The sequence below is a fragment of the Electrophorus electricus genome, chromosome 12 (assembly GCF_041902795.1).
Source record: "Electrophorus electricus isolate QZ-2024a chromosome 12, ASM4190279v1, whole genome shotgun sequence".
Taxonomy (NCBI): domain Eukaryota; kingdom Metazoa; phylum Chordata; class Actinopteri; order Gymnotiformes; family Gymnotidae; genus Electrophorus; species Electrophorus electricus.
The window spans coordinates 10,349,947-10,374,680 of record NC_137508.1 but is presented as its reverse complement, the minus strand read 5'-3'; the positions used below and the strand labels follow the sequence as shown (position 1 = coordinate 10,374,680).

Sequence of the window (24,734 nt, the reverse complement as noted above, 5' to 3'; positions counted from 1 at the left end):
ATCTGCTAGAAATTATTGTCTGATAATTTTATTAATATAAATGTAAAGGAACACTCAAGTATTGAAAACATGAACATTTTATTTAGCAATCGGAGCAATATAAAATGGTTTATTTTGGAGTAATATGTGGTGCCAAAAACTGACCTTGCATAGACTACCTTAGGACATAATTCCAGGGCATAATTTTTACATTTTGGTCCCAAGCATTGGAAGAGAAGCCCCCTAAACTACTCTGAATGATGACTATAATATTCTTTGATGTTAAACTGCAGTATTCCTTTAATTACTCTACTGAAGTTGTCATGAGGCTAAGGGAGTTGTAGGAGCTGATGGTATGTACCAGACTCTTACGTTCTGCTCAAACAATATTTGAGAATAATTATAAGAAACCACACTTGTACATAATTCCTGGCATCAACCACTTCTCTTGCAGCTGCCCATGTTCTCTGTGTAAATATAGTTTACTATAAATAACACCCCCCCTCCCCCCAGACCTGTTCCACACAGCTAACAGTTAGCCAGTGACCAGGCAGACTCGCCACAGTACTTCATTTTTTACACCGGGCCTATTCCACTGGATTTGTTAAGGTATTCAAACCTTTTATATATTTACTGTAGACTATATATGGTCAGGTGTGTTATGTAGCAAAGTACAGGAGACTCGGTGATTTAAGTGCTATTTTTCATGCTCTTACCATTTTTACTCTCATGTTGCTTTTAGGAATGGCAGACTTACAGCAAGTGGATCAAGATTTCTACCAGTCTAACTATTACATTGATAATCAAGAGGCCTATGACCCAGCATATATCAGCCCAAATTACCAAGATGTGTAAGAATGTTTCTATTATTGATGGCATTCACTACCCTGAACATGCACAGGAACACAAATTGATATGCCTATATAATTTACTGTATGTTTGCAAAAAAGATCAATTCCATGTTAAGATTCTTCTGAGTATTTAATACATGCGAAGTAGCTGTGTTTTTGTGCAGTTGTTTAACATGTAATTGGCAGAGATGGTGTAGCTCCCCTAGCGGATGCCTATGCACCCTCAGTGGATCCACCTTACACTGGGCAGGTGTTCCAGCCCGCCACACCACCTGTGCTGGAAGACCATGACTCCTATGAGGAGGAGCCCCCACTGTTCGCGGGTACACAGCACAGATGATAATAGTGAAAACCAAAGAGTAACAACTCAGAGATCTATGGGAGAGTGAGGTAGTCACTAGCTGTTTATAACTACTGAGCAACTGAATCCATGAAAGGGAGACACTGCTCTGTGTGTGTATCTCATCAGAGCTGGGTATTAACTTTGATCACATATGGCAGAAGACTCTGACGGTGCTGAACCCACTGAAGCCAGCAGATGGCAGCATCATGAATGAGACAGACTTCACTGGTCCTGTGCTTTTCTGCCTTGCTTTAGGAGCCACTCTTTTAATGGTATAAACTAAACTTAATGCCATCCAGAGATTGATTAATTTTGCCACATGATGCATTAACTTTATCCATGCATTTCTAATATGTGCTTTTAAAAATAGGTTTGCTTATCTCTTTGCAGGCAGGGAAGGCCCACTTTGGATATGTGTATGGTATCAGTGCAGTGGGCTGTGTGGGAATGTGCACTTTACTGAATCTAATGAGTGCATCCACTGTATCCTATGGATGCGTGGCCAGTGTTTTAGGATACTGCCTGCTGCCCATGGTGGCGCTCTCTGCCTTTGCTATTGTTTACTCCCTACAGTGAGTATCTACATTCAGGGTTGGAAAGTAAATTTCCGGTGTCCAAAGTAATAGCATCAGAAGATATATTTATGTTCTTATATCAGAATTTTTTTTTTCTGTTTCTCAATTGCTAGCAGCATTTCAGTATTTGGGATTATTTAGACATTAGATATTTAGTGTAGTTCTGGATTTTCTGAATGGAATACATAGAATTTATGGTAAAGCATCTGTACTCAAGCAAAAGAAATCAACCACATTAAGTATTTTTCCAGATTCTTGGCAGGTATCTTACGAAGTGTTTTTTCTGCTTTGTGTGCACAGAGGACTGCTGGGTATGTTGCTGGCCTTGTTTGTGATTGGCTGGTGCAGCCTCTCAGCCTCTAAGATATTCATCTGTACTCTTGATATGGGAGGACAGCAGCTGCTGGTGGCCTACCCCTGCGCTCTGCTCTATGGTGTCTTTGCACTGCTCACTGTCTTCTGACTACTCCTGAGTGCAACTATTCAGTTAAACAGCCTAATTATTATTGCAGCCCAATTCTAGTCCATTTCTAGAGCTAAATTACATTACAACTTCCATCTGATATGATTAGAGAACATTTAAACGTAGACAATATGAAGCTCTACTCAATGAAACTTATTCAGAAATTATCTTCAAAGGAGTGAATAAAAAGTAGTACTGCTTCCACCACCCAGTATACCAATGCTAGCCATATCATTCTTATGACAAGACTCGCAACACATCCTTACTGGGATGCTAAGCATATTCATATTAAAGCAAAGTAAAATTGTTTTCAAATAAGCCTAAATGTCTAAATATATGATTCAAGTATGTTATTTAAGTAACCTGTATTTCTAAATTTTAGCTGTGCTATTACCACGTTTCAGGAGCATTCTTTCCTATTGCTAAAAGGCATTAGTAAGTAGTGTCTTCTTTTACCAAGGTTTTAATGTCTAGCACTCAGCTCACTGCTACCATGTGCACTACTATCCACAGGACTGTTTTTGCCTGTAATATTTTTATAACCTGTAATAACTTTCAGATTTGGCTACTGTAACATTTTGTACTTTTTTTTGTAAAGAGCATGTATGATTATATAATAGATAGACTAATGTTTATGTATTTCCTGTTCTGATTGTTTGCTTACTGGGGAACCTTTGGCAAGTATCAATTTCATTGTCTAAGCTTAGATTGTTACATGCAGCAAATAAACTTAAAAGCTTGAAGAGTACCGTTCAACCACAAAGACCCCAAACTGCCAATGTACATTTTAATTCTAAATCAGAATTGTATAGTAAGAAAATATGTAACATTTTGTTAGAACCTCTTCCATGTGTTTGTACTTGCTTTATGGTATGTACAACTGCACTGGCACAATAAAAATTGAGTATAAATATGGAGAAAATTCTCAATAACAATTAAAAACCTTATCCTTAACATATGCCTTGCTACAATTTGACTGTGGAGATCCACATTTCATTGGACATCACAGCTTGATTTCTTAAGTTTGTCATTCCATACGATGTCCCATCGGTTCAAGTTGTATCTGAATTCACACCCTACTTACTGTTTATTTTCTATTTAAAGTGTCAGCCATTTTATAGTGCTGTCCAAATTCTCAATATAATTCCCCTATATACTTAATTACATTGTTCCGCATAGTGCACTGGGAATGTAGTGAACAACTGATGTTCACTACTTACGCAAAGGTACCATAATGAGCAGCAGTTTCCTAAAGCAGGTGTTAGTGCTGTATTTAGTAGGACTGTAAGCATAACAGACATGTTGACAGATTCTATTTCAGGTGAGCCACAGAATGTTAATCTTAATGCAAACCAGAATAAATTAAGCTTGTGCTCAAGAAATAAGCATTATAGTACTTTACACACTAGTTTTTATTGATAAAATAGGAATATGGGTGTAGCTATAGAGCTGGGTATTATTAGTCACAACATAAAGCTGTAAAACTGCCTTACTTCCGTGTGTTGTGATTGTACCGCTAGGGTACACGTTGTTGATGTTACAGATAGTATACACGACAAAAGGTTACAATGATATGTTTCTGGTGCAAGCTAGTGTCCGAATTCTGTCTGCTGTTTCCCTTATGGGTACCTTATATACTGTTCTATATAAAACTGTGGTGATTAGTGAAAGACTAAATGAATAGACCATTTGAGACACAGCTTGAAACACGTATCAAGGATAATTAAAGTAAACAGGATGCACCTGACCACAATTTGGTGCTTATTTTATTTTTGAAACTCCCCAAAAAAGTTTTCTCTTCATCATTATGGATATAAGTGACAATTATATCCATTCAACATCAAATCCTCAACACAGTAATGTGTGCAATAAGTAAAAGGCTCTAAATACTTTCTGAATCCACTGTACTTGAATCTCTCATTCCTTCACCTTACCTCTGTGCGACTTGGGCACTGTCACCTGGGACCTCCTAAACATAACCTGATTATATGTGAGATAACCAACTCCTTATTCTATTATATATCTCTCTCACTTTAGCTCTCCCTCACTCTCTGGAAATAAACACTGAATAATGCAGAGGAAAATGAGCTGTATGACCTTCTGTTATTATTCATTATTTAACTTGCACAGCTGGAGAATGTGGACACCAATATACATTTGCATCACTCCTTGTGAATTTATTACAAACGTTTTTGTGCTCTCACAAAATAAATATGATAAAGTTTATATTTTGACAATAGTCTATAGTTTTTTAGATACTTTAGACATGTATGTCTCCTGTCTATAAAAAGTAACAAGACAGAAATTCTATTAAAGAACATGGAAATGTAACAAAAAAAATACAGTTTTCATGTTACTAAAGATACAACAAGATTTAGAACAAAATAAACATTAATATGCAAAGCTGAACAGAGGGTTGCTTTCAAACATTGTAGTCATTCTTGTTATTTAATCAAAACATTGCAATGCAAAAGAAACATTTTTAATACAACGGGCATATTTACAATTTAAATCCATAAACAAATAATCAGTATGTGTATGTAATTTAAAAATATAACTCAGCTGCAGTGAGCCCTGATGATTCTGCAGCTGTTGGCTGCACGGTTTAATATGCAGCTGAAGAACAACTGAACATTTTAGAGATGGAACAACACCAGGAACTCAGTGTTTATGCTCTGACATAAGCTTCCACTGGTCCTAGTTCATACCAACTGACCAAATGAATCCTTGGGCTTGGCTTATATTGAGGCCACTTACCCTTTTGTCCTCATGTGACCCTATATTCTGCTACACACTACTTTAAGCTACTGAAGTTTCCTTTGCAGATGGAAGCTCGTGGTCTCTTTTGCCTGTTTCCATGCAGAGAACCCTTATGAGACAAAAGGTAAAATAAACATTATATGTAAAATGTTATTTACTATTGTAAATGAACACAGTGCCAATACAAGGGTACAATGGATGTTAATGTGCACTGTACCAATTAACCCTTCACTGCTACTGCTTATTTACTACTGAATTGTCAGTTGTTTATTTGTACTCTACTGCAAATAAATCCAATCCAGCCCTCCAAGTAATACGTGTTCTTTTGTTTCAGTTCTTCCCTTTAGAAGGAAATCAGCAGAACCCCTGATTATGACACTGTGAGAAAGCAGGGAAAGAAGCATTGTTCAGACTGGCTGGCAGTCTTCAAGAAATGGATTGGGTGTCTCTAATTTATAAAAAGCTCATTTATCTCACAGTTATGCCAAGTTGAAGTAATATGGAGCCATGGACATGACATGTTAGGATGCACCTTGTCTTTTCACATTCTCCCTTCAAGTGGTTAGCTTCTGATCACAAGACATCTGCTGGTTAGATCACTCTTAACCCAACACTGACAGATGGAAAAACTCCTACTAGTGCAACATCCACTATCAAGCCACTACCATGTTGATGTCAAAGCTGGTGAAAGTCCACTGCACAAATAACATCCAGTCAGAATCTGACACGATAAACATAGTAGAGGTTGGCCGACAGAATCTATGCACAAGGTAATTGTTTCAAGTAAAAGTGAGTGTACAGTGTTTTTAATATTTTAATCCCAATGTTGTGTCAAAGTAATGTTCATTAAACCTTATGATAGCATAGCCAAGGTGTATGTATATATTCATGGATTTGGTGAGGTTTTGAATCACTGACTCAAACTAAAGCTAAGTACATCATTTTGTTCATTGTCATGAACTAAACCAGTCACAAATTTTTTGTCACAAGTCCTACTTCTATTTTTCATGTACTCACCCCATACAGCACGGACAGATTGTTGAAGAGCACCTGTCCCGCGCTCACTTTATCCCTTACGCCGCGAACACTGCCATTCTTACTGAAAATATTCACACGTTTGCTGCTGAAGAGTTGCTGCTTCGCGGTGCTTGCATACATAAGCAAGTCATCTTGCTCGCTCCCGCAGTCGTCCGGCTCTGTTCCTGTAAGGCCACTCAGGTGGCTGTTGGCCTCACTGATGACAGGCGAGGTGGCGCGTTCGGGCTCTGAGCTGCTGGCGGTGTCCGAATCCGCCGAGTCTTCAGACGCTTGCACTCTGAACACCTCCCTCAGCACGCGGCCGCTGCTCGCGGATGCCACGCGGAATCGCACTCTCCTCTCCGATCCGCCCTCCTCGCTTCTCAGTGTCTCTCGCTCCATCATAAAATTGGGAGCGGCTACATGATTCGACTATTTACATGTGAATTATAAACATGAAAGGCCGCTTCTAAATAATAGCCAGCACCATCGCGTCAAAGCTCTGCCCCGATGCTAAGATAACAGCGTGTAACAGGGTGTCGCATTGACACCGTATGTGTTAATATTGAATGAAGCAGATCCATGGAAACAGGGGAAACAAGTCTTTGTGAAGCCATTGCCCTCAACAGATAATTAAAAAAAAAAAATCACTCTAAAGGTAATTTTTAAAAACACATTCTATAGATATTTTGAGTGTCGACAGTAAAGACAGTTTTTTTTAAATAATGTGTATTAGGTATTGTTAAAAAAACTACTATTACCCTTAGATAACGTTAGGAGAGGATGTTGAATCCTTCGATTATAAATGGAGCTTTGCGAATAATATCATCAATGAGATATTACTATACCTACGTGACGCTAGATGGCAGTAATTCTCAGGTCATATTCAAATTCGTAGCTAATTAAATTTCGTAGAAAAAGACAAACCGGAACAATAACACTAAAGTAGCCGCAAGCACAAAAGTTGAGCAATTACAGCATCCATTAGTTACATGTCATACTACTTCAGCATCATCTTTGTCATACTTCATGCTGAAAAAGATTGACATGGGATACTTGGTCATGAATGCAATGTAGCTAGCATAGTACGGTAAGCATGTCTGATAAAATATTGCTTCATGTGATGTTTAGCAGATTACACTCAAAATTCGTTTATTCAAGATCACTGGTTTAAACGTTTTCTAGATAGCCTGGGTAGCTTTGGGGTTTGACGGCACGTTTAGCAAGTAGGTCCGGGTATAACTTCGCAATGATGCGTGTTCGTTTTGATAAAGCACAAAACGCAGGGGCTTTAATTACGGAAGTTTTGCTGTTTTGATTACTTGTCAAAATGTTGCTGTGATGACCTAAATCTTTCTTGATCTTTTTGCGTGCAGTGGTGTTCGTGTTCAGAAAATACCGGTCCTCCCCATGATTGTTTCAACGGCCTGGATTTGCCAGTTAACTGAAGCCAGCAGGTAGAATTGATTAGTGAAATCAACTGGATAATACAAAATCATAGCAGAGGTTTTGCTTTTTGAACTTGAACCTATATGCCTCTATTTTTGGGTGTCCATGCCTGTGGAGGGAATTTATGTAAGGTTTCTTTTCTGACACACAGGTTAAGATGCCATTATGGGTCATAGTGGTGGAAGTAGGGTGAAGTGCGGAGTGCCTGCAGTAGTTCTGTGTCTGGCAGCCCTGCTCTGTGCAAACTTGCTTCTCTATGTCTATCTGGATGCTCTATACCCAGACACCTCTGTTCCCTCAACACATATGAACTGCAGGCAGCGACCAGGCTACTTTATGGTGGGCACTATGAGCACCTGCACTCGCTGGCTCCGGTGTCCTGAAATTCGTGCCAGTGTTCGGCGCCTTAGGTTGATTGGACAGGGAGCTGTGAAGCAGGTAGATTCTGTGTAAATAACCGTAGTTTAGTTACAACTTGCATAGCTTGCTGGAAGGGGTGATATTTCAATATTGTATGATAAATATTGTATGCAGATAATAAGCCTCATTTTTTGTATTCCAGGTTTATCTGTCAGAGTGGCAGGGACAAAAAGTTGCTCTGTCTGTTTTAACATCAGGGGAGTATCAAGCAGATTTCCAACATGGAATATCCATGCTGCGTTCTCTTCAGAGTGTCCGTGTCGTATCCCTAGTGGGGGTGTGTGAAGAAGATGGAGTATTTGTAACTGAGTATCACCCACTGGGGTCAGCACTCACCCTTGATGCCACTCTTGCTCAGGACCGTTACCGTGCTCAGGACTCCTGGCAAACGCGACTGCGCTTGGCACTGGACTATGTTGCCTTCCTAGTGTTCTTGCACAACAGCCCGGTGGGTACCCGCGTCATGTGCGATTCTAACGACCTGCACAAGACGCTCAGTCAGTTCCTACTGACCTCTGAACTGCGGCTCTTGGCAAATGACCTGGATGCACTGCCACAGGTGGAGCACGGGCTTCAGGGTGTGAAATGTGGACATCATCAGCTGACAGGAGAATTCATTGCACCAGAGCAGCTGTGGCCTTATGGAAACGAAGTGCCTTTCTCAGATGACCTTATGCCTAGCTACGATGAAAAGTCAGACATCTGGAAGATTCCAGATGTGACACATTTTCTGTTAGGCCATGTCTCAGGGAGTGATGTTATCCACTTTCACCTCTTTCAGATCCACGCACAGTGTAAGAAGCAGGATCCCAAGCAGCGACCATCGGCACATGAGGTCTTGATTGTGTATCGCAGTGTTTATGACAACATGAAGGAAGGTCATGCAGAGACCATCAAAGACATGCTGTAAAACTTTAGCTTGTGACATTTTATGATTCATTTTTTTAAACTTTAGGTGAATCATGGGGAATCCAGAAGAGGCACTCCAGGGCCAGTTGAGATAATCTGGTGATGTAGGTTCATTATCTAAGTTTGTTGCTCCTCTCCATATAGTAGAAGTTGTTAAAAATAATGGGCAATAACAGATCCTGAAGTGTTTTGGAGTTTTCTCTACATTTGATGCATTGCTGGACCATTGATAATTGTTTTAGAACAAATGGATGCATTTAATAAAGATGTAAATCTGTACTTTTGGTCAGTGACATGTTGCTGTTTTTATCTGAGAAGAATTGTATAATACATTATTAAATAGCAATAGTTCTTTGATGGTCTAGTTCACCGTTTTCCATCTCAGTTCCTTATTTGGTCAACATTTTTGCTCTATCCCAGCCCAACTGAACAAAGACTCACTGTTCTAGATTTCTGGATCATGTTTTGTTAGTTAGGATTAGGAAATAACATGGATTGTCTGGAGGTCTGTTATATTTAACACTATTACTTATGATTGAGTTTCTCTAATAACACATGCTCACCAAACTGGCCATCCATACAGTTAGAATCAATATTACATGAAAGGTTAAAACTTTCATTTAATCTTCTTAAATGATATGTGCTAGCCTGCAGAGTTGAGGTGTGAAAATTACACCTTGACTATAGACGTAAGGGAGACGTTTTAACAATGTGTTTTGATCATTTGAATATTTTCATGATTTCAGGAAAAGGGTCTTATTGTTTATAAAGCAATATACAGTAAATGCACTGTCACAAGCAGTTACCCACCAACTTGGAAACATACCTTTTATTTTCTTGAAAATCCAGAGCATTCTGGTCCTCAGGATGCATTCAGCTGAAAATGTTCAATCTTAAAGGATAAATTAACTACCTTGCTGCACAGTTTGCCAGTAGCTTCACAGAGGCATTGCTATCGTATATTAATATCACTATTACTCTCTTGTTACAGAGCACAGCTGTTGGATAATTGTGCATGTCCACTTCAAATTTTGGGTGTAACAAGTCACAGGCAATGTGAAATATTTGGTACTCTTTAAGTAAATCAACAGAAAGTAACGTTTTAACTCCATCATGTTCAGAAAACAGACCAGGTTTACTAAATCCCTGTAAATGGCCTGAATGGAGCTGCCCTCTGGAGGCAAGAAAAAAGTCAATAAGTATATAGCTAATTTTAGAGATTTTGTATATGCGTGTTTATATTCCCTTTGCAAATTGTGGAATCAAAAGTACTAGCTAGCTAGCTACCATTGTAACGCTGGTAGAATCAGAGATTCAGTATTCATGGAGGTTATACAAGGCCTACTTTAAACATCATGAACAAAAATCTTTTTACAAATCCCCAAGTCGTGCTACGTACTTATTATATGCAGCAATGACGATGCACTTTTCTAACGGGGTAACTTTCTCCTGACTCTTTCAAAGGGACTTCTAAACGTGCGCGCCTGCCTATAACGTCCGAGTTGCACCTTTAACAATCTCGGGCTGCAAAAGGAACCGGAAACACGCAATTTGTTGTATACGCATATTCGCATTGGTGTGGCGTTTGCATGATGGGGTTTATGCTACGTTTGAAGCTTTAGCTCGACTGTTTGGCCCGTCCCGGGTTCAGGTCCAGTGCTATCCGCACTATTGCCGTAGGGCGGACAGTGAAGCGGAGTTGCCTCAGGCTTCGAGTCTGCCCGTTCTTTTGTTCAAAACGGAGCCGCCAACTGCAACACCACAATGAGCTCGGGACAACCGAGCGACAACAACGACCCTGAGGAATCTCGAGCCAGTGGCGTCCGGGAGTTGGATGATTTGTTCCAAGAGGAAGAAAGCGATGATGAGGGTTGCTCGAGGCCGTCCTCTCCGGAGACCAGGCGTGAGAATTCCCGAACCCAGGTTAGCTCGAGGCCTGAGTCCGCGGGAGACGGCGCGTCGAGCTCGGTCTTAAGGGGCTCGAGTGTATGTGATTCCCTCTTCTCTTGGTTATGGAACCGGACTGTCCGCAGAGGGCCGTTCGTAGATCCAGCACGGGATAACTTTCGTACTATGACTCGTCTTTATTCGTCCATGAGCCCCGCCGCAGACTCGGTAAACCTTAGTACACAAACCCACGGTGCCGTGTTTAATCTGGAGTACTCTCCGGACGGGTAAGACAGCCCTCCCGTCATCTATGGACAGCCGCTCTCTCTCTCTCTCTTTCTCTCTCTCTCTCTCTCTCTCTCTCTCCTCCCCCCCCCGCCCCCAATCCCCGTAATCCCTGTAAATCTACGATGTCTAACCTACGAGAACGCATGTATGTGTCTTTTAGGTCGGTGCTGACTGTAGCCTGTGAGCAGACAGAGGTGCTGCTGTTTGATCCCGTTTCATCTAGACACATCAAAACATTAGTGGAAGCGCATGAGGATTGTGTGAACAACATCAGGTAAATACGTCCACACGAACATCGGTATAGTTTTTGCTAACGGGCAGCAGATTTAAGGAAAAGTGTTCACCCGCAGTAGTAGTTGTGCACCAGACACGTCCCGCAGTCCAAGGTGCTGTCTTTTATAAAACACTTCTGTCACTCAGGGATTCTCAACGTCAGATACAGGAGTTGTGAAGAACATAAACACAAACGTTACACTATTGAATCTTGTAAAATCGAAAGCAATTCTGTTACATGACAAATGCACATAAAACCTTTATTTGTCATGGTGAAGAAGGGCATTAGTCACTGAAACATGTCATTTATTTACCGTGGTTTTCTATATCCAAATGTGTTGCATGCTACTGCACTACTGAAAATGAAGGGGAAGGGTCATCCATTATTATTTTGAAATTACACAGTGCCCTCGTCACCTTTCAGGAATTTGATAACTGCTGGAGTATTGGTGTCTTGTGTGAGGTCTAATTAGCTGACCCTGTGACTGTGCTGGTAGGTTTCTAGATAACCGGTTGTTTGCCACCTGCTCTGATGACACCACTATCGCACTGTGGGATTTGAGAAAACTGAACTCGAAGGTGTGCTCACTGCATGGACACGCTAGCTGGGTGAAAAATATTGAATATGACACACACACTCGCCTGCTTGTTACATCTGGCTTCGATGGAAACGTCATCACCTGGGATACTAACAGGTTTGCTAAATGTGATATTACACTCATGCGCAATTGTATGCAGTTTGTGTGCTGCGCTCTAACTGGATTGTTTGTGCGTGTGCATGTATAGGTTCACGGAGGACGGTTGTCCCCATAAGAAGTTCTTTCACACACGGTATTTGATGCGAATGCGTCTCACTCCAGACTGCAGCAAGATGCTCATCTCCACCTCCTCCGGTTACCTGCTCATTTTACATGACCTCGATCTCACTCAGAGCCTAGAGGTCGGCAGCTACCGCATCCTGCGGGCCAGACGGCCCCCCCTTAGCACAGGTATTCATAAGCAAAGTACACACATAATGAACAATTTACATGGGCTGTTTTTGCAAAAGGAAAGCTCTGGAAGGAGGAGTGGGGCTACTGGTAGGTGTGCACTATCGCACTACACAGTCATTGTAGTGAAGCAAGCAGTGGCACGCAGTGCAAGAAGCTGCCCCCCCCCCCCCCCAAATAATTAACTCTCAATCTTAAAGTATTTGGATTGTAAATACAGTGCAGGGGTCCTCAAAATGAAGTACAGATAAAAATGCAGCTGACAAATATAACATGTACGTGTTTTACTAAGAATGCTGTAACAGCTTCTCCAGAATGTCATGAAGGGCCAGGCTGCTTTAGGCTAGTCCCAGTAAATCATAAATGTCGTTAGTCAGACTTTGTCATTTTCCTGATATACTTGCATTATATAACCCTTCAAAATATCACCAGAAGGGGCATGTAAACACCTACACAGCAGCAAGTGTGCAGCCATAATAATGAGCCATTTTGATTAGTACCACTCTTGCATAGTAATGCATCTTAAAATAACCAAGAATATGTAAAGTAGCCTATATAAGTAGGTTGAGGTATTTATTTTGCTTTATTTATTAAATATGTTTATTATTATTTTCTGTCCACTTTTTGGTTACCCTTTCTCTGAAGGGTAAACTGGGCCTGACCACACACAACTGGTATCAAGGAATTGTAGCATATTTAAAAAAGTAATTGGGTTTAAGTAACTCGCATGTTGTATTTGGACTTCTAGAATCTGCAAGACTATGCTGAAGAAGCATACTGGCATTTGTGTGTGTGTGTTTAATGCAGATAAATATTTGACAATGTAGGCATAGCAAGCTGGTTGTGTTGGTTGTAACCATTCCATTGTTCCATTGTTGGTGTAGTGATAATTAGGTTTTTGCATAAATAAATGAAAGACGATGGCTTTATCTCTTACAGAAGGTTCCTCAACAGGATCCAGGACAGCAGGTTCTCGCCATGGCAATGATAGCAAAGCCCATCCACATAGAGAGGGTGAGTTACATTTTTATGTTTGTGCTGATGCATATGACTGTTTTCTGTCAAATACTTATTTCAAATGTGTTGTTGTCATGGTTTTGTTTTGGTTGCGATGAGGGTATTTTTGTTTGTTTGTTTGTTTTTGTTTTTGTTTTTAAAGCTACATGTTCTGTGTTTTCTAAGGTTTGTCTCCCAGGAACAGCCTGGAAGTTCTGACCCCAGAGATCCCAGGTGAGAGGGACCGGGGCAACTGCATCACGTCCCTACAGCTGCACCCCAAAGGCTGGGCCACGTTGCTACGCTGCTCCAGCAACATGGATGACCAGGAGGTCAGTGGCTGCACCTTCTGAGGCCTCTTCAGAGTCAGGACAAGCTGCACGCACCCCTGTGCAGGAACACCCTGCCCCTAATTTGATGAATGCTGCAGGTGTTTATTTCACTAGCTTCTCTGTCTCCCCCTCTCTCCACAGTGGACGTGCGTGTACGAGTTCCAGGAGGGAGCACCGCCCAGGCCGCCTGTCTCCCCGCGCTGCTCATTGCGTCTCACGCACTACATCGAGGAGGCCAACGTGGGCCGCGGCTACATAAAGGAGCTGTGTTTCAGCCCAGATGGGCGACTGATCTGTTCGCCATACGGCTATGGCGTGCGCCTGCTGGCCTTTGACGAGCGCTGCGGTGAGCTGGCGGACTGCATGCCGGCACGCACAGCTCTCCTGCGCGAGGTGCGCTCTGTCTTTTCCCACAGCGACGTGGTGCTCACATCCAAGTTCTCCCCCACCCACTGTCAGCTGGCGTCGGGGTGCCTCAGCGGACGTGTAGCACTCTACCAACCCCACTTTTAGCACTGACACACGCCCTCACACATCCTCTCATGCGCACTCTGACACATGCATGCACACAAACAAATCATGTCTTCTGTCTGACTGTGGGGGAAGAAACAAAGAGCCCTTAAAGGGCATGCTCATTTTCTGTTCACAGTTCACAATATCGAGGTGTGAATGTGGGCTTTGTGTAAATGAGTTGGCTTGTTTTTAGAGAAGTTCATTTTGTTTGTTCTTTAGATTGTGTAATTACTATGACTTAGGAACGTATGCAGTAATGAATGAAATAGACCCTTCTCCTATGGGGAGCTGCTTGTAGTGTGGCAAATCCAGGTGACTTTTGGGATGGCAGAATTAGGTTTTGTAGTCTTCATGCCCTTGCTGAGAATATGACCTCACTCTGAGCCTGTCCCAGAGCCTGGCCTGCATGTCCCATGCTCCTCCCCAAGTCCTGCAGCGGTGTAGATACTGCTGGCCGCTTTAGCCAATCAGTTCCCTTTGTTACCATGTAATGTAGCATGGAACATAAGCAGTACAAGCTGTTAAAGCTGTAATGGATGGAGCTTTCTGCATTTTGCCAAATGTTTTTTAGCAGCACTGTATTCATACTTTAGCTCTAATAAGAGCTACTCTGTGTGTTTCTTACTAACTGTCTTTGTTTGAAAGGCAGCTTGCCTCCTGTGACACTAATGAAGTTATGTTTTTATGGGTTCTGATTTGTAGATGGTCAAAGCAGTAAGGTGAGTGTGTGAGTGAGAGTGATTGGTTCAAAGTATGTCTGTCTGTGTAAGTAGATAAGCTAATTGCTGAAAATGATTCTTGGTTAAATGAGTGTTGGTGAGGACAGTGGGCATCACACATACACCAAAACCCCAAGAATGGACATGGACAATCAACATTGTTGCCTAAACCAGAAATTCAGTTTTTCATATTATCTCAAAAATATGTATGCACGCCCAGTGAAGAAGCATAGCCACCAGGCTCTAAGTACTACAGACAGAGATGTCTGTAGTAACATGTCATGATGTGACTTTTAGGTGAGTGTTTCCTACTGCAGGGTATTTGTTTTTATAGCCTTCAAGAAGAATGAATCTGAGGATATTCAGAGTAATACTAGCATTGTTCAAACCCCTCTAACATTTATTGAATAGCTGAAACATCTGGGTGTGTGGGGTCATTCTGGAGGCGAGACATTCCTCTGTTCAGCTCTGCTTCACTTACAAAATGGTTTATGTTAGTACTAAAAAACTACTAAAGATGCAGCGGTACAAAACAATAAAGATTTTTTTCAGGATTTGGATGGAAGATGTGTTTCTCTGATAATGGGATATCAGACAGTAACCTAATAAGAATTGATGGTTTTATGTTGAACATAACCAAATTATATTCCCATCTATCTGATTAATAATAATGAGGTCAAAACATCTGTTGATTCTAAGGTTGTCAGCAGAACATCTGGAGCTAGGGCACAGCTGGAACATTTTTAAGTGCAGTGGCATAGGTTTCATTTCAACTTTGTGGAGACACCACCCCACATAACATGAGTAGTGTGAGCAGGAATTATTCCAGGACACCCCCCCCCCCAAAAAAAAAAAAATTCCTGTTAAAAACTATTCCTGTTAAGTCTGAGGCTAGTACACACAGCTTTATCTCTTTTACTAATTCTCTGATACTCAAAAGAACAAGTATCTAGTATTCTGCTCAGAACCAATTGTTATTTGCAAATGTTTATTATTCTGAATCAATGAAATATAACTAACATTCTCATCGCACTTAAAAAGTACATCTGTCGTTTAGGTCCTTCTTTGTTTGAGAAGTCTCTTTGTACATCTTAAGGATTTCAAAGATGAAATAACTCCATTTATCCATTCACTTTACAACTGTTTCGCACTTCTAGTACTGGAGTACTTATGCACAGTAGTTTTTTCTGGCTCCACACAGAACTGAATTGCCTCATCAGCTATAAACAGACTTTAAATATCCAGGTGCTTTACAAAGGTCTTTTTAGGTGGCACTTTTAGGCTTACCGCAGTAGGTGGATTTTGTTTTTGTAAGTGATTATTTTCATCAACTTATTTGATTTTGCAATATGATTTATTTCAGATCTAACTATTACAGGCATTAGAGTTTTCTATTCAAATACATAAAGGTGATGGATATAGTAAATCACGACAACGTGTCAGATGAATTTTCTTGGAGTAAATAATATGTTTTGCTATAAGTTGATGCAGAAATGTGTGTAGAAAGCCAGTTACACTCTCAGAGGTTTACTAGTGAATGAGACATTTGCAATATCAGTAAAAACATTCAGTGTTTAAAAGCTGGTCATGCGTAGACCGTATGTGCAGAGCAGGGATGGGCAAACTTAATTGTGACACCAAGACACTTTATAACTCATTTTAAAAATCTGCCTAGCAGAACTCTTTTACCCAGGTAATTTTTAAAGCATGTTGACCCTAGGGGCTACGGTCAGCTACACCAGGGAGCAGTGGTAAGAAATGAGAGTATCTACAGTCCAGTGAGTTGTGCAGTGTGTGTATGGTAAGAATAAGCCAACACTTCTTGGTCACACTCGATCGCATCCATGTGTCTGTCCATTCTGTCCGTGTGAGCAGTGGCTGGCTTCTCTCAACGCTCTGAACACCCCACTACCTGTTACTTCGTCCTGGCCTTGGCATGACGTTGCTGCTCCTCTCTACGGCGGTTTAGAATCTTGGTGCTCACCCGTAGTTTGCGCATGCGCAAGGCACGTATCCGGAGCATCTCATCCCGGGGCATCTTACTGCCCCTGGCCAGGATCTGCTTGATGCGCTCACGTGGGGTTTTGGTGAGGCTGAAGTTGCAGATGGTGGGCTGCGCTTCTGAGCCCACCGAGCAGCGGCGGACAAGGGGCAAATAGCCCTCCGCCCACACAATCACCTTATACTCACCTGGGTTCAGCAGGCGCCAGTAATCGCCATCAGCAGCTGCACAGGCCAAGGGAACAAGTGGGGAAATATGAGTGCTTTTCAGCCCAAGAACCTACTTGCATAATACTTATACCCCAGAATATAGCTTATACAATGCATGGAATTTGTCATATGGGCATATCCAGTGTACATACCCGATCTAATGTCATGATCCAGACCTGCTACTTTAATGATTCCATTAGCAATGCCTTCTTTAGTGTCTTTGTCCCTGATCACACCTTTTATTCCTCTGTGGACCTGTGAGAGGCAGAGGTTGCAGTGGGGTCACAGCATCATGCAAAGGTCAGAGACCAAATGCACAGGGCACTGACCTGCTCCATGTAAAGGATCAGAGACTCCTTGTTATTCTCCCATTCAGTAGGAAGCTCGCTGGCATGAGGGAACTTATCACATGACAACTCTACTGTCACTTCAAAACAATTAGTGTGCAGATAACTGAAGTCATTCATACCTACAGCCATAGAAATATGAAATCATTGCGAGACAAATGCCACAATTACAATACAACTAAATGAATATGCTAGAACAAACTATAAACAATATGAATAATTGCTGGTTTATTTGCAGTGTGTGTTCTCACTTCCTGGTACAGTGTGCCAGTCAGCTCCATTAATAATGTTTTTGTGTTGCTGGAAGTCTTCATAATGGCAGATTCTGCGATCAGGGTTTGCCATTACCAGATTGGCGGAAGCATAGACAGCTGCCAACCATCGAAAGAAGTCATTATCTTCAGTGGGTGTGTCCTGACGTGGGATCCAGTCACGTGTGCAGTCGAAGGGGTATGTAACCACCAACTCCCCTCCATGTAGGTTTGCACTCAGGACAAATGGAATGTCCTGCATCCAGCTTATTACTGCTCGTGTCTCTGAAGCAACCTTAAAACACACACACACAACTTTTAATTCTTTTAATTCTAATAAACATTTAAATAGTTCCATAAAGACAAAGAAAGATGAAACTAAGAAATGTAGGGTTTCAGTAATGTGTAAATAAACAGGAGATACTAAACCATGAACATTTGGCTGATCTTAAATCAAATTTGTCTAATATTAGAGTTCAATTCAGTGCTTTCCCAATAAACACAGCATGCCTCACTGAACCAAAACTATGCTTTAAAAACTTTTACTCTCATATCATAGAGCAAGTAAATGATTTTGAGTGTGCATGTGAGTAAGCAAGCACACTGTGTATTACTTTGCTTGCAGTGTTATTTTTTTTGTGGGGGCCCTGGATCAGGGAGATTCCGCTGACAGGAAATGCTCACATTCTTTAAAGATATGCCTGCCCCTGATTCTCCAGTAGGACTGTAGGATATGGACAAAAAAAATCATAACCTGTAATTTATGATAAATACCTCAGTAACAATCTGAATATGCCTAAATAACTTTACATTTGATATTTTAAGTAATGATTAAATATAGCATAATTACTTTATATCAAATGGATTTGGAAGTGCAGTTGCTTTACAAAAAATTAAGCACAGTGACAGAACATGCACTTAAATTTACAATAACTTTGCTCAATTGAATAAAATTATACATATATATACATACACACACACACACATATATATATATATATATATATATATATATATATATATATATATATATATATATATATATGTGTGTATATATATATATATAAAATATACAGTAACAACATCGGAATGTCATTTGGACTGGATAAGTGTGGTTGGATGGTTACAAGGAGAGGAAAGGTAGTCAGAACTGAGGAAATTTGTACTACCAGAAGGCAACATCTTGGGGACAAGTACAATTACCATGGAATCCCACAGACAAATGGGAACCATGAGGAAGCCACAAGGAAAGCAGCCACAACCAAATATTTACAAAGAGGTAAGTCCTGAGAAGTCATCTGAATGGGAAGAACAGCATGCAGGCTATCAACACCAGTCATCAGACACCCCACTGGCATAATAAGCTGGCCAAAGGAGGAGATAGAAACCAAAACAAGGAAACTCCTCACAGAAGATTTCATCTGAAATCCAGTACTCCTAGACTATACACTAAGAGAAAGGGGGTGGGGTGCAAGGATTAGTGAGCATCAGTGCCACTATCAAGGATTAAAGTTTTGGAAGTTCAGAGGTGAATGTGAGACATGCCCCAAAGGTGGTGGATAATGACCATAGCTATGACTTCCAGATCCAGACTGATGAAATAGTAATGGCTAACCAACCAGACAAAGTAGTGATTGACAAAGAGCATAAGAGGTCCATAGTGATAGTTGTAGCAATCACAAGTGATAGCAACATCAGGACCAAGGAAAACAAAAAAAGCTTGAAAAATACCAAGGGCTGAGAGAAGAGCTAGAAAAGATATGGAAGTGAAGGCAACCATGGTTCCTATGATAACTACAGTCTGTGACCCCCAAACTGGGAGAATGGCTCCAGTAGATCCCAGGAAAAAACATTAGAGATCTCCATCTAGAAGACTGCAGTCCTGGAAACAGCTACGATTCTACACGTTATCTCAAGCTCCCAGGCCTCTGGTAGAGGACCCAAGCTTGAAATAAAAAGAGACTGCCTTGAGCAGGGTGAGTGGGAAATTTATATAAATAAATAAATATAAATATAATTTAGAGTAGCTGTGTTGTAAGTAGCTGAAAGGGCTAGCCAGTGATGGTTGATAAGGAGAACACAGGCTGGTTGGAGTAATGCCCCATAAAGGCAGAGTGACTAAGGTTTTCATGTCATGGTGTAAAGTGGTAGATCCAGATGGAACCAGTGGCATGGAGCAGGCACTGATGGTGCCAGCTTTAGTCAGTAGGGAGGCCAGGATGGATTTATGTTGGAGAATGCTTGTAGGTAAAATCTATGTGGAACTGGTGGCACTGAGCATGCAGTAAAGGTTCCGGTGGAGCTGGGTACAGCCTTATTCATTGGTAAGGCCATCATCATTATCCTCAGTAGAACAGAGGTACAGAATACCACTGCTGACTGCCACAGCATAAACAGGTGTGGGCTAGGATACTGCCAGGCAGCCCAACCCAGACAGTAGCAACTACGGGTTAAGGGCCTTGAGTCCAACAGTTGCAACTCGGCAGCAGCAGCGCTCAAACCAGCAACCACCCAATCGCAAGCCAAGCACCCTAACCACTGAGCCACCACTGCTGTGGGGCTGTGTTTGCTTGTGACATAATGCTTAAGGGGTGTGGGTGTGTTTACTAGTGGCAGTGAGGTAGTGCTGGGATGCCAGACCTCACTGTTGAGCCTCCTGGAGTTGTCGTGGGCTTAATTCAGTGAAACACTGATAAAGGTAGGTACCTCCCTGATTACCCCTGGGCAGCGCTTGTGATGATGTGGTTGGCTGGTGTGAAGAGCATAAGCAGGGCACTGTGTGAAGCTCTAATGGTGTTCTAATTGCACAGTATATTCAACATCTTATCCTGTGTATATGTACACTTACTTTTATTTTCCACATTGAAAAGCCATCTGGTCCCTTAAATTTGAATTATTCTTCTTAGAGATTACTATTACTATCAGGTATCAAATGCATTATGTTACCAAGAAATGGCACGAGTGTGTCCTACGTACAGTAGCATTAGTAGTGGTGTAGTACTCCGGCATAGGGATATAGTGGTTGCTGACACTCTTCTTGTTTGTCGCCAGCTCCTGAGCATCCCACATGATGTTGTTGAGGTCGGGGAAGTTATGGTTCAAGTCAATGCCTTCAAAGCTGTAGCGACCTAGACTCCAGCCAGAAAGCTCAGAACCCTAAGACACACCCACCCACCATTATCATAAACCATCATTTTTTAGAGAGTATAAGACCTTTGTCTCATTTTCACAGATACATACTGAACTTAGAGGACTTTACAAAAATATGTTGGCCTGTTTGGTGCACAGCAGTTCCAAATCTGTAACAGTTTGAACCCTTCAATAAGTATTTCATTTCAGCATCTTTTAAAACTTTCAGTTTCATTATGTAAGTCTCGATATTTTCATTTGATTTTACCTTCTCATATGCTACTTCATATCCGTCAGGGTTCATGGATGGTAAGAGGTGAATGCGCGTGTCCTTCACCAGCTGCATTATTCGCTGATTGTCTCGCTTGTACTCATGGCAGATGTACTGCATGAGGTTAAGCATTAGTTCCCGACCAAGAGCCTCGTTGCCATGCATCCCAGCAACGTAACGAAACTCTGGCTCACCTATGCAAGGGAAACATAGCAGAACTCTGGCACACCCGTGCACAAGAAACATAACAGAATTCTGGCCACCAGATGGATGGCTCTGAAAATGTTTCAAACTTTTATTTGTGCTGTTCATATTTTTGCCTTTCATAGAAAGCATAAAAAGCTTCTCTTGTTTGTAAACAAAACTTAAAAGTTTTTTCCCTCTCTTTTGGGCTAATCTGATACTCTGGCTGTGGTGGTAATAAAAAACAGATGATGACAAAAACACTATGCATGAGGCATGATTGAAATCTTTTGAATCAAAGAATATATATCTTTCATAATATCTGTATCAAATGAGTGTCCACAGGAGGACCCAGGACTGGGCCTCTCTAACAGAAACACCATAAAATTGGTCTCTGGATACCAGGGGAAGCATGTGTAGTTTGTTTAGAGTTTGCATAGTTGCCACCTGGGCCCAGTGCAATGCAGCATCTCAGAATCAATTTGGACCAAACCACACAGCACAGCAAGAAGCACACTGCATGCACAACTAATGTACTTCTCCAAAATGTCCTATATATATATGCTTACCACCCAATTTATGAGAAACATTCATTTATTTATTTGAAACTTCTTGAGGTGTACAGTTATAAACTACAGCCCATCTATTTCCTATATATATAAAAATGACCAAAACTGAGCAAATCTCTGTAGAACTCACTTACCCAGTTCATGTTTTCCTGGGTTATCTGAAATCTCCATGACATAGAGTTTAAGTCCAGTGTAACTCTTTCCAATAGTGTAGATACGTGTAATGTCAGGGCACTCATCGTTCACAGCCTTAAGTAACTACACAGGGAACAACAGATCTCATTTCATCTGTGTTCACATTTTCAAGGCTCAATTACATCAGATCAGTAAGACTTAATTAAAGCTCTCTCACCTTTCTCATCTCATTGTAATTATGGTGTCTGAAATCTAATTTGTCTGTAGAACCCCTCTCTGACTTCCAATTGTATTCATGGTCAGGACCTAAGTGTGTTTGTGCACACACACACACACACACACACACACACACACACACACACACACATATATATATATATATATATATATATATACATATATATATATATATATATATATATATATATATATATATATATATATATATATATATATCATTAAAAAATGTTATCATTAAATACTTCTTTGATGATTCATCTGTGACTAACATTTCTGGAGTAGTACAATGTTGTACCTGATAGGGGGCAGCCCAGGATTTCGGCCCTAAGGCAGATAGTCCCATTTTTGAACCAGCTCTGTGGATTGATGCGGATGTACTGGGCCACTGTGGGCTCAGGGAACAGAGCCAACACTGGAGTCTCCTGGTCCTGATTCCCCACAAACACCTACACAGGAAAAGACTATATAAGTCCTACAATACTGTAAGTGCACAGAAGGAAGCCTCACTCAAGCGGGCCATGGTGTTAGTTATATATGCTAGCAGATTGCCAGTGTTTACAACAAATATCCACTTAACTCACCGCCTCTTGTGATCCATTCATACAGGGAATCCAAATCACTGAGTCGTTACTGAACTGCACTTTATAAGTACTGACCCAGTCCAAGCTGCATGCACATGAAAAACACATTCCACACAAATACAAAGCAGAGAAAACAACAAAAATGCCTTTTTCAGACTCTATTTTACAAAAAAAAAACACAAAACAAAACAAAAAGAAAAAACTGGCTTGTGAAAGTATTTTGCAAGAGTGCATTTAGACTGAATGCAAACCGCCAGATGGAGTTTCTGCCCTGAAGAATGACCCCAGTGAAGAGTGTTGCCCTCAGAGCATCCAGCTGCAACCACTGCTCCTGATCTTCCAGGTCAGCACACCACGCACCATCATACTCATCACCGTCTTCTAAACCTGACTACAGCCCCCCCCCCCCCCCCCCACACACACACACACACACACACAACAGTGTAAGAGCACATACATCTACATTGCAGTTCCCATCCTCTAGCGCACACACAGCTAATCACATCAGTGGCTATCACACCCCCAGAACATTGACTAGCCTGTATGTTAAGGCGTCCTCGGTGGGGGCCTAGGCCAATGTTCAATGATGAGGAAGCTTGTAGCTGATAATCAGATACCCTCAGAGATTCTAAACCCACTGGAGGACAGTCTGTAGGGGAGAGCGAGAAAGCAAGAGGGACAAAGGAGTAGACAGTGAATAATCAAATAAGAAAGGAGCAAAACACTTAATCATTAACTCGAAGGATGTGGTTACTTACAGTGAAGTAATACACAATTTGGAATTTTGTCTCTCATGTAAAGAATATTGCTGAAGAAGGAACATCACTCATCACTTAGTTTCAAATGGTTTTCTTCTTCAAAATATTTGTTAAGAGGTCAAAATTTTCTAAACTTGGAAGCATTTATGCACCATAAACCTAAATATGTAATTATCTAACTAACCTTACAATAAACTGCAAACACAATGTGGATGCATCCATGTTGCTTCCTGTAGCGTTAATATTTCTGGAAACTTTTTTCGAATCTCACTGCTACATTGTTACTGTACTGTGCGGTGTGCGCACACAGATTATACATGTAGCAGGTAATCATTACAGATCAGTCTCATTATCAGGTAGTTAACTTTTTGTAGTTTAGCGATATTTGCAGAATTTGCAGAAAGTGCATCCGCGACTGAAAGCCTTTTTACGGAATTTCTAAAGAAGCATTTGTCTTGATCTATGCCCAAACTAGTATACAACAATACGCTTTATATCTTAGAAACAGACAAATTATTGAGCTCGATCGATTGGAAACTAAGTTCCTCTGTATCTGTAAACCATCATGATTTAAACATGCAACAAATAAACTGTTCAGTCAACAGATATGTAAACACAAGCTTGCGTTATAACTTGCGAACACTGTACCTTAGATATTTACATTTTGAAACTTTATTCTCGAGTTCATTTACCAGTTCACAATGCCCCCCATCCCTATCCCAAAAAGATTTTAGTTTACCCCGGTTAGTTGCATATTCCACGTTCGTCTTTACACTTTCCACGTCTTGCGTGTCAGAGACATTCCAGGGCGTCTTTATCTTGTCCACAGTGGCCAACTCGGTGCCATCATCTGTAAAATGATTACGAGAAGATATAAAAATTGATTTTGTATCAGCATTAGTCACATTACTTTCGACTGTTTCGTTTTTAAATGGTACGGAGATATCTACAAAGTACACCAGAACTGCCAGACTAATGCCCACAACTTGTCTAAACATTTTGACTCTGCGGCAAATAACCTTCTTTTGTGTTAAACAAGAATTTAAAAGCTTGTCCCTAGAAGAACTCCCCAGTAACATAATACAGCTGTTACCGTAATGTGTATAATAGCCTAGGCAAAATGCTATGTGAGTAGGAAACAAAGGATCAAAAATCAATTTAGAGTTATAGACAATAAATTAATCCAGATCTTTGTGGTTTTTCAGCATTGTTAATCGGTCTGTTCCCCAAGATTACTTTAGCTGCATTTACAATTTAGCGGGACAACAGAATAGGTGCTGCGCCTGAAATACAATG

General features: G+C 41.0%; 5 protein-coding genes across 7 annotated transcripts; 3 read left to right on the top strand and 2 right to left on the bottom strand.

The window, feature by feature from the left end:
• Positions 1-500: 500 nt before the first annotated feature.
• On the top strand, positions 501-3,165 carry zgc:123321 (Protein YIPF5-like). The gene is made up of 6 exons (XM_027023543.2): positions 501-588; positions 722-830; positions 1,017-1,153; positions 1,300-1,445; positions 1,564-1,745; positions 2,049-3,165. The coding sequence occupies exons 2-6, from the start codon at positions 724-726 to the stop codon at positions 2,209-2,211; spliced, it is 735 nt and encodes a 244-aa protein (XP_026879344.2). The 5' UTR covers positions 501-588; positions 722-723; the 3' UTR covers positions 2,212-3,165.
• Positions 3,166-3,586: 421 nt separating this feature from the next.
• On the bottom strand, positions 3,587-6,819 carry grxcr1b (glutaredoxin and cysteine rich domain containing 1 b). Its single transcript, XM_027023545.3, has 2 exons — positions 5,989-6,819; positions 3,587-5,080 (listed from the first exon to the last, which is right to left on the bottom strand). The coding sequence occupies exons 1-2, from the start codon at positions 6,391-6,393 to the stop codon at positions 5,006-5,008; spliced, it is 480 nt and encodes a 159-aa protein (XP_026879346.1). The 5' UTR covers positions 6,394-6,819; the 3' UTR covers positions 3,587-5,005.
• Positions 6,820-6,901: 82 nt separating this feature from the next.
• Positions 6,902-9,123, top strand: pomk (protein O-mannose kinase). Its single transcript, XM_027023522.3, has 4 exons — positions 6,902-7,078; positions 7,365-7,445; positions 7,589-7,875; positions 8,000-9,123. Exons 3-4 carry the CDS (start codon positions 7,603-7,605, stop codon positions 8,765-8,767), a joined length of 1,041 nt encoding a protein of 346 aa, XP_026879323.2. The 5' UTR covers positions 6,902-7,078; positions 7,365-7,445; positions 7,589-7,602; the 3' UTR covers positions 8,768-9,123.
• A 1,192-nt stretch (positions 9,124-10,315) lies between these two features.
• On the top strand, positions 10,316-15,317 carry wdr32 (WD repeat domain 32). 2 transcript variants are annotated; one of them, XM_027023529.3, is made up of 7 exons: positions 10,316-10,940; positions 11,102-11,215; positions 11,712-11,909; positions 12,001-12,203; positions 13,143-13,217; positions 13,386-13,531; positions 13,673-15,317. In XM_027023529.3, the coding sequence occupies exons 1-7, from the start codon at positions 10,531-10,533 to the stop codon at positions 14,042-14,044; spliced, it is 1,518 nt and encodes a 505-aa protein (XP_026879330.1). In that variant the 5' UTR covers positions 10,316-10,530; the 3' UTR covers positions 14,045-15,317. The 2 variants fall into 2 exon arrangements, with proteins under 2 accessions (XP_026879330.1, XP_026879331.2); XM_027023530.3 differs by having other exon boundaries at positions 10,557-10,689.
• Positions 15,318-16,078: 761 nt separating this feature from the next.
• cpxm1a (carboxypeptidase X (M14 family), member 1a) lies at positions 16,079-23,066 on the bottom strand. 2 transcript variants are annotated; one of them, XM_027023527.3, is made up of 11 exons: positions 22,932-23,066; positions 22,681-22,765; positions 22,395-22,545; positions 22,077-22,165; positions 21,859-21,982; positions 20,970-21,166; positions 20,549-20,728; positions 17,573-17,867; positions 17,304-17,443; positions 17,127-17,229; positions 16,079-16,989 (listed from the first exon to the last, which is right to left on the bottom strand). In XM_027023527.3, exons 2-11 carry the CDS (start codon positions 22,699-22,701, stop codon positions 16,679-16,681), a joined length of 1,611 nt encoding a protein of 536 aa, XP_026879328.2. In that variant the 5' UTR covers positions 22,702-22,765; positions 22,932-23,066; the 3' UTR covers positions 16,079-16,678. The 2 variants fall into 2 exon arrangements, with proteins under 2 accessions (XP_026879328.2, XP_081580443.1); XM_081724317.1 differs by having other exon boundaries at positions 22,681-23,052.
• Positions 23,067-24,734: the final 1,668 nt, after the last annotated feature.

Excerpts from the sequence above, each read along its gene's own strand:
- zgc:123321 (XM_027023543.2), top strand. The coding sequence starts at position 724 with ATGGCAGACTTACAGCAAGTGGATCAAGATTTCTACCAGTCTAACTAT. Across the intron at positions 831-1,016 it reads AGCCCAAATTACCAAGATGT|AGATGGTGTAGCTCCCCTAG; the intron begins GTAAGAATGTTT and ends TGTAATTGGCAG. Across the intron at positions 1,446-1,563 it reads TAGGAGCCACTCTTTTAATG|GCAGGGAAGGCCCACTTTGG; the intron begins GTATAAACTAAA and ends ATCTCTTTGCAG.
- grxcr1b (XM_027023545.3), bottom strand. The coding sequence starts at position 6,393 with ATGATGGAGCGAGAGACACTGAGAAGCGAGGAGGGCGGATCGGAGAGG. Across the intron at positions 5,081-5,988 it reads ATCTGTCCGTGCTGTATGGG|GGTTCTCTGCATGGAAACAG; the intron begins GTGAGTACATGA and ends TTGTCTCATAAG.
- pomk (XM_027023522.3), top strand. The coding sequence starts at position 7,603 with ATGGGTCATAGTGGTGGAAGTAGGGTGAAGTGCGGAGTGCCTGCAGTA. Across the intron at positions 7,876-7,999 it reads GACAGGGAGCTGTGAAGCAG|GTTTATCTGTCAGAGTGGCA; the intron begins GTAGATTCTGTG and ends TTTGTATTCCAG.
- wdr32 (XM_027023529.3), top strand. The coding sequence starts at position 10,531 with ATGAGCTCGGGACAACCGAGCGACAACAACGACCCTGAGGAATCTCGA. Across the intron at positions 10,941-11,101 it reads CTGGAGTACTCTCCGGACGG|GTCGGTGCTGACTGTAGCCT; the intron begins GTAAGACAGCCC and ends TGTGTCTTTTAG. Across the intron at positions 12,204-13,142 it reads ACGGCCCCCCCTTAGCACAG|AAGGTTCCTCAACAGGATCC; the intron begins GTATTCATAAGC and ends TATCTCTTACAG.
- cpxm1a (XM_081724317.1), bottom strand. The coding sequence starts at position 22,914 with ATGCACTCTTGCAAAATACTTTCACAAGCCAGTTTTTTCTTTTTGTTT. Across the intron at positions 21,167-21,858 it reads CCCAGGAAAACATGAACTGG|GTGAGCCAGAGTTTCGTTAC; the intron begins GTAAGTGAGTTC and ends TCCCTTGCATAG. Across the intron at positions 17,444-17,572 it reads CTGGCACACTGTACCAGGAA|GTATGAATGACTTCAGTTAT; the intron begins GTGAGAACACAC and ends CTATGGCTGTAG.